This window comes from Sinocyclocheilus anshuiensis, unplaced genomic scaffold (genome assembly GCF_001515605.1).
Source record: "Sinocyclocheilus anshuiensis isolate Anshui unplaced genomic scaffold, SAMN03320099.WGS_v1.1 scaffold246, whole genome shotgun sequence".
NCBI classification, from domain to species: domain Eukaryota; kingdom Metazoa; phylum Chordata; class Actinopteri; order Cypriniformes; family Cyprinidae; genus Sinocyclocheilus; species Sinocyclocheilus anshuiensis.
The window spans coordinates 1,160,369-1,168,887 of record NW_015542356.1 but is presented as its reverse complement, the minus strand read 5'-3'; the positions used below and the strand labels follow the sequence as shown (position 1 = coordinate 1,168,887).

Here is an 8,519-nt window from a genome sequence, read left to right as displayed (position 1 = left end):
ATTTTTTTTTTTTTTTTTTTTTTTTTTTACAAATATCATGAATTATTATTAATTCATTAGTATGATTAAATTTATGGTGAGTCACACCACATGAAATTTTACATCAACGGTCAACAGGGGTTGCAGGAATCCTGTCTTATATTTCTTCTTTTACGTTTTTTTCTCCCCTGCATGACTGACATGAAAGTTTTTTTTTTATATATATATATTTGTAAAATGTTATCAAAACTGCTTATTTTATATAAATAATAGAAAACTTATGCCACTTAATTATAGGGCTGGGCAAAAAAATCGATTTTTCGATATATCATTTTTTTAAAATGTGGTCGACTTTTGTGTTCAACAGAAGAAAAGAAATTCATACACGCATAAATGATGACAGAATTTTTATTTTTGGGTGAACTATCACCCAAAAGCCAGTATTAGTTTTCCTACACCGTTCATAGGCTTGCAGCCTCCATGTTACAGCTAATGCTGTGAGATTTTATGTTTGTTTTATCTTAAACACAAAATAACCTGATCCTGTTTGATCAAGGCATGCGACTGTTCTGACTTGTCCAATTTTCAGCATCAGTTTTTCATCTTGCATCAAAATTCTGTTTATTCATTGTATGCATTTGAAATATAGAGTTGGGTTTTGTTTTATTGTACCCAAGTGTACCTAAAATAAAAAGTGTTTAATATACAGGTTTGTGGCTCTTAATTTCCTATTAATTAACCATTTGTAATCTTATGTTCACTGTTATCTATATTCATTCATATAGTCAAATCGAATCGAGAATTGAAATCGAATCGAATTGGAACATCTGAATCGATACCCAGCCCTACTTAATTAGGTACTCAAGGGTTTCTTGTAAAGAGTTTTTAATGATGAATTTGTTAATGCTTTTCTAATCCATTATGATATTACTTTTTTTACTTTATGCCCCCAAAAAATCTCAGAATAAATTTGAAATCAGTTTCAATTAAAAACATTCAGAAAAGGTTCAAGTCATTGTATGTGAATTGCATATGTAATATTAATATAAATTAGTATAACCAGACGAAAAAAGTGTTTGACGCAAATATAATTTTTATTAGTAGTGCACCAAAATGTTTTTTTTTTTTTTTACAGAAACCAAAATTTTGTTTGGTTTTCATTTATAATTGGGTCATAGTACTGTATATGCTGTTCATGGTGTCATGTATCTGTTTCGGTCAATGTTTTCTGCCCTCCAAAACCATTTTGGCTGAAACCTTTTGCTGTTGTGGCCATATATTTTGAGCTGCTGAAATTTCGGTACATCACTTATTTTTATGCAGATGATATATAAAGAAAACAAAGTGGCAATTGCTTACATTTGCTTTGCAGGTGGAAGCTCATTAAGTGTGTTTACTTGTCTTTCTGCAAATGTTTGCTTTTGTGTATAAGATATTTGAGCATGGCGTCTCCAAACTCTGTCTCTTGGGCTGTAGGTTACAATCTACAAGTCCATACCCACAAGACTTCTCTCCAGAGCCTGGGGTCGCTTGAACCAGGTGGACCTGCCAACTTGGTTACGGAAACCTATCTTCAGATTGTATATATGGACGTTTGGAGTCAACATGAAGGAAGCGGCCATAGAGGATCTACAGCACTACAGAAACCTGGGCGAGTTTTTTAGGCGAAAACTCAAACCTCAGGTCCGGCCAGTGTGCGACTCGCACTGCGTGGTGAGTCTGGGTTTGTAACTGTAGAGGCATTCTTTATAGATGGAATAGATTTTTTGTCCCATTCACTTTCAATCATATGCAAACCCAAGAGAATGGGTGCATATGCAAGCATGTACGTAGAATTTTCATTTCAATAGAGCCAATAGATTGACCTAATGTTATAAATTTTCATTTATTTGCTCAAAATATTAATTATTGTGTCTGAAATATATGTACCAAATAAACAATATGTCGACTTGAGGTGTGCGATATATTGTCTGCGATAATATCGTAATTGTAGTATAACGATGTGCGATTTGAAAAACCATTCAAAACACCCCAACAGAGCGTTTTTGATCTTTCACTGCATGATTCAGTCTATTAAAATGCCTTTAGAATGATCACAAATTCAGGACGGGGGCAGAAAATGTATATATTTATACCACTTCATATAGTTAATCAATTTCACATGAAGAGTGCAGTTTTTCTCCAAAAAGTACCATGATTACAAATGTGATATTGATTTTTTACAACAGTTCAATAAACAAGACGTTAATATAGAGACTTACATTTTAGACACCATATTTCCTGTTTTTGCGCTATTTCGACAACAAAAATAATTCCAAACAAAGCCACAGCACTGTTTTGCGTCTCTGAGCAACATGACGGCGTTTCGTTCCTGAATGAATCAACCGTTGATTCGGTTCAATCGCAACATATAAACAGTGACTTGCTGCCACCTACTGGCGGTTTTAATTTCACATTAAAAGTATCTTTTATCTTTTTTTATTATTTAAATAATTTAAAATATCAGTATTCAATGTTTTTTGTTTAATATATTTAAAAAAAAATATGCATTTGTAATTGCCGGTTAAATGCATTCATTTCTTGCATTAATCAGTGTGCAAATACATCTAAATGCCACTTCAGATGCAACTTCTGTGTTTCCTCTGCATTGCAAAGATTAATTTTGTTGATACTGATTTAATTTGCTTGGTAACAGGCAGCCCAAATGTCTTATTAATCTAATTCACTTGTTAAATTTGACTCAAAAGATAATGGACACTTTTAGAAAAATGGCTTTATAAAGGTAAAAATGCCCATAAAATGTAAAAAGATTAATTTCTATCAGTGTGAACTGACCACCACACAGAATATGAAGAATATAAAAAATTTTAGGGGTCAGCTGTCCATGGTATCCTTAAGGTACCAGCACAATAACACAACAGCAAAATATCATCTAATTATCATTATCGATAAAATCCCAGAAAATATCCAGATATTATTTTTTGTCAATATCGCACACCCCTAGTCGACACAGAACCTTGCAGACTAGTTTAGTTTAATATGACTGTTGATTTGCTCTACAGATCAGTCCAGCTGATGGCAAGATCCTTCATTTTGGCCGTGTGAAGAACTGTGAGGTCGAGCAGGTGAAGGGAGTGACCTACTCACTGGAGACATTCCTCGGGCCGCGCAACTGGACCGAGAATTTATCTGCTAACAGAAGTAAGTCTCAGTAAAATTATGTCATTTTGACCAAGTAAGACAATGTTCCTGGATCGAAATCCTTTGATACTGGAACATCACGAGATTAACACTAGAACATTTGTAATAGTGACATTTAATGCAAGGTTTTCCAAGCAGCTAAATCTATTTGTAGGTTGTAAACACGACTTGGGAAAGAATCACAATTTCGGGAAGGAGAGTATCACTCACTCTTATCAATTTGCATGCACACTGCTCAGTCAGCAGAAAATAACACACTTACTGCTTGTCACAACAGTGGCAAAGTTAAGGCGGTTCTAATTACATTCGCCAGTTCATTTTCTTTATAAGGCATTTTCTAATTTATTTTCATATATGTAACATTTTGGTTTACATTTTGAGTTGTTTTCTTTCTTCACAGTCCGTATTGTGAATTTTTGGATCACTGCATGTTTGACTTCATATTTCAAATGCCTCAACAAATTTTCCTAATAAATTTATAACACTGAAGCTGTATTGTTCAAATGTTTTGTGCCAAGTGACTTAATTTAACAAGTACCTGGAAAAGCTTAATGTGGTACTTTGTACCCTAAGTATAATCGTTCAAAAGTTTGGGGTCAGTAAGATTTATACATATACTGTATAAGATATATACATATATAAGTCTCTTATGTTTACCAAGGCTGCATTTATTTGATCAAGAGTAGTGAACTATTATTACAATTTAAAACTAACACTTTTTTCTGTTTTAATATTTTTAAAATGTGATTTATTCCTGTGATAGAAAATCTGAATTTTCAAGCATCCAGTCTTCAGTGTGACATGATCCTTCAGAAATCATTCTGATAAGCTGATTTGGTGCTCAAGAAACATTTCTTTATATTATCAGTCTTGAAAACAGATATGTTGATGCATTTGAAGGATTTCAGGAGTTTTTCAGGATTCTTTGATAAATAAAAAGTTTAAAAGAACAGCATTTAATTGAAACAAAAAAATATTTTGTAATATTATAAATGTCTTTACTGTCACTTTTGATCAATTTAATTTATCCTTGCAGAATCTTAAAAAAAAATGACTTTTGAATGATGCCTCTAAAATCAAAGGGAAATTATAGACTGATATGAATGTTGAAAGACCTGTGCCTAACCCTAAAATCTTGTCTGACCAATCTGAACATCAAGGAACATGTCCTACTTGGGTAAATCATGCTAAGCTTATAGTAGTGCTGGGCGGTATACCAGTTCATACCGAATACCGGTGTTTATTTTTGTTATGATATGAATTTTTAAAATACCGCAATACCGGTGTATGTCGCTTAAACAACGTTCGGAACGCCACATTTATCAGACGATGCCGCGATTATAAATGAGAGTGACTCCTGGTTAACATGTATTAAAAGGGGTCGTGTTTAGTCACTATTTAGTGTGGTATTTTTTGACAATAATCACTCATCATGACAGTAAAATAGGGCATTCTAAGTCAATATTTCCTCTCTCAATCAGTAGAAAATATGGTTAACACTCGGTCATGCATGAAAAAAAAAATACCGTCATGTACCGTGAAACCGGTATAATTTTGAAAAATACCGTGATATACATTTTTGGTCATACCGCCCAGCACTAGCTTATAGGTCATCCAGTAGGTTTCATATTGGTTTTCCTACCAATTATTGAAAATAATCACTTTAGTTTTTCTCACCTTTTTCCTGTCATGTTCAGATGAGGATGATCCTGGCACGTACCAGGATGCCCTGGTCACTAAAGAGGGGAATGAGTTGTTTCACTGTGTAGTTTATCTGGCTCCAGGTGACTACCACTGCTTCCACTCACCTACAGACTGGAGGGTGGCACACAGACGCCACTTCCCAGGTCAGCGGCATTATATGTTCTCTTTCTATTTCTCTTTGCTTTTTGAAAATATGATTTGTTATTAAAAGATTAGTCAACAGTGACTTTAGGTCTTGATATGCTAAAGTTATAAGCGTCTTTTCTAATCTGATGGCGACTGAGCAGTGCGATACTATCAGTGTGTTGTTACATAACTGAAGCACAGAGTGTGGTCTGATATGTTTGTGTTTATTCTAGGTTCTCTGATGTCAGTGAACCCAGGAGTTGCGCGTTGGATCAAGGAACTTTTCTGCCATAATGAGCGGGTGGTCTTGAGTGGGGAGTGGACGCACGGTTTCTTTTCACTCACGGCTGTAGGAGCAACAAATGTGGGATCTATACGCATCTATTTTGACAAGGTTAGAACTTTTTTGCTCTGCAGTAAAATACAAATATTACTACTTTTTTTTTTTAGCTTCTGCAAAAGAATGAGTGTTTAAAGGAGTGGTTCCCCCTAATAACTCTTTAAAATCTGACATGAAATAATAGTCAAAAAAATAACATGTTTTGAAATGGAACAGTTTATTAAACCTTTAGAAAAAGATGGGGGGGGGGCATTTGTGCATGTGTTTTATGTTGAGTATCATATTTGATACATCAGGCTGTTAAGGTTCATGAAATATGGTATAGGAGAATATGGAGTATATGGAGAATATTTCACAATTACAGCTTTGTAGACCAACAGAGCTGGGTAGATTACTTACAAATTGTAATCCGTTACTGATTCCAAATTACATGGCAAAAATTGTAGTTAGCAACATCATCAATTACATTACACATTTTAGGTAATATAATCGGACTATTTTTAGATTACTTTTAGATTACTTTTGACCTACCTCGTTTTTCACATTGATTTAAATAGAATAATCTTGTACCATACTGATATAAAAATAACAAAGAGTCAGAAATATATTCCATTTGTTATCAACAACATGAATTGCATTAAACATTATATTACATCAAGGTGTCCTAAACTGGGCTTGTGAAGGAACTGCAGGGGGTTCATGAGTTAAATGAAAAGCTAATAAGTAATTAAATAACAAAAATGTTAAATTAAAACAAATAATTTTAACATGAATCAAAATAGAACACTTACTGAAACAAATGAGATATTTTATTTGTTTACCTGCATGTCACCTGCATGTCATGTAATCAACGTCAGACATGTGTGATACTTCATTATTAAAATATTTATTTTAAAATCTCTGGTACTTCAAATAAAAATATATTAGGGGAAAGAGGATCAGATGACAAAAAAGTTGGTGAATTTGTGCATTTTAGTGTGTTTGAAAGACAAACGCCTTCCAAAGTAATACATGGTAAAATTAACCGACTGAGTGATAATTCAAATAAAAATTAATGTGTTCATCAGTAGTTGTTGCAAAGCTGAAACGCTTCTTAAACCTGAAATGATTTTTGTAAATCCACCTGACTAATGACTGATGTCTGTGTGAATGTCCACAAAACTGGAAGACTTTCTGAGTGTATATAAGCAGTAGGCTATTTTAGAAAGGAAATTTAAAAGATGAAAAAGGGAATTAGGGAGAATTAATAAATTATGACTAAATCATTGCTATTGTATCAATAATATGTAATCATGTAATCCATAAAGTAACTGCAGTCTGATTACAAGTATTTTAAAATGTAATATACTCTAATTACAAGTACTTCATTTTTGGAATCTGATTATGTAATCCAGATTACATGTAATCAGTAACTACCCAGCTCTGCGTGCCGACATGTAGTTCCGTCTAACTACTTTCCTATCGAAATAAAGCCATAAACATCAAACATAAATCTTAAAAAATACTATGAAGTTTTTGCAATACAATGCAATACAATGATTGAGAGATGTACAAATAAACATTCCTTTAAATCCTGATATATCATATTTGATACTCAAATTTTAATTAGATTTTTCTAATAAAAATTATAGAATGGATGATCAAGTTGCTTCAGTCCAATAATTGTTCGTCTTGAAATATGACTAACAATATAACGTTTACATTTCAGTAAGGATTTCAAAGCAAAAATATGTGTACCACAAGCTGAAGAGGGCCATTTTTACAGTCATTATAAAAAGCCTTTTAATTTTTGATTGTTTAATTTAGTGGCCTTAGAAATTTACATATCAAATATGACAAAAGCTTTATAAATCATTTTCATTATTTGCTTATCATTATGTTTGATGGTTCCCGCTAAATTTAGATCTCGTTTCCAGAATCTCACATTTAAATTTCCGCTACTGAAAGAAAGAGTGATAGGCTGACAAATAAAAGTGTAGGCCTAGTCTGCACAAAATTGTGTTATTTTATTCGTCTTGTCAAGAGTCTTGAATTTATTGACTTTGACTTGAATTTATATGACTTATCTTAAGACACAAAATTCGTAGGGAAAAAAGTGTCAGAGAAAATAAAAATGTTGTACAAAAATTGTATTTCTTATTTTTATTCGTCTTGTCAGGATACAATTAGTTTAACATTGACAACACAATAGTAAAAAAGTGTGGCAGAGAGAAAAAAAATAAAAATGTAGGTTGTACAAAAATACCCTATTAGCTATTTTTATTCGTCTCTCAAAATACTAAATTCGTTTGACATTTTTCTGTTAACATGGTAAAGTGTCACAGAGAAAAATAAATAAATACGACATCTTTCATTTAAAATTATAGGCTAAGCAAAATATAAACAAAATTAGTTGAACGTCCTTCAAGGACAGCGCATCCACACTTTGCTCCATCCTTATTCTGCTCTGTCACTCATCGACAACCTGCCTGTTCTGTCCAGGGTTCCCAGCTTCTTGAAAGTACCTGAAAGTGCTTGAATTTCAGGCATATGGATTCAAGGCCTGGAAAGTACTTGAAAACAAACATAGGTCCTTGAAAGTGCTTGAATTAAATTTGAAATAAATTTTGTTTATGGCGCTATTTAAAAATTGTCCTATATGTTCTGTCAAAGACCGAACAAGCGGAACTAATGATTGGGGGTGGAGATGGGGGAGCGCGAAAAAAAAACTTGTGTGTGTTGATGCGTGGACAGTTTTCTTAAGCCCGCTCCCGCTACGTGTGTCACGCTCCCGCAAACATTCTTATTGTCTTATTGTATATATTTCATCAACGAAAATAGTTCCAAATAAAGTAAAATCTCAGCAGCTTCACATCTCTAAAAGCAAACACAGCGGTGTTTCATTCATGAATGAAAGTGTGTTTTTGAACGAATCTAGTGAGTCAGTGATTCATGATTACCCATTCATAAAGATTTAATTCCTGAATGAATCAGCTGTTCAAACGAATCAATTGAATGAATGATTCAGTGATAAAATCAGTGACTTACCGCCACCTGCTGGTGGATTTAGTTTCATTTTTAGCGTATAACTTCAGTTATTTAAATCATTTAATATTTCTGTATTCAAAATTTTATATTTAAAACATTAATCTCCACATGAATGTATGAATTTAATTGCACTCATGCCACC

The 8,519-nt window shown here is 33.1% G+C and overlaps 1 protein-coding gene across 2 annotated transcripts in view; it reads left to right on the top strand.

Moving 5' to 3' along the window:
• LOC107691735 (phosphatidylserine decarboxylase proenzyme, mitochondrial-like) overlaps positions 1-8,519 on the top strand; it is a 22,810-nt gene that overhangs the window by 7,823 nt on the left and 6,468 nt on the right. For both annotated transcript variants that reach the window (XM_016490532.1, XM_016490531.1), the window contains exons 3-6: positions 1,456-1,692; positions 3,042-3,180; positions 4,878-5,027; positions 5,244-5,404. In XM_016490532.1, coding sequence (XP_016346018.1) covers positions 1,456-1,692; positions 3,042-3,180; positions 4,878-5,027; positions 5,244-5,404 — 687 coding nt within the window. The remainder of the gene's footprint in view (positions 1-1,455; positions 1,693-3,041; positions 3,181-4,877; positions 5,028-5,243; positions 5,405-8,519) is intronic.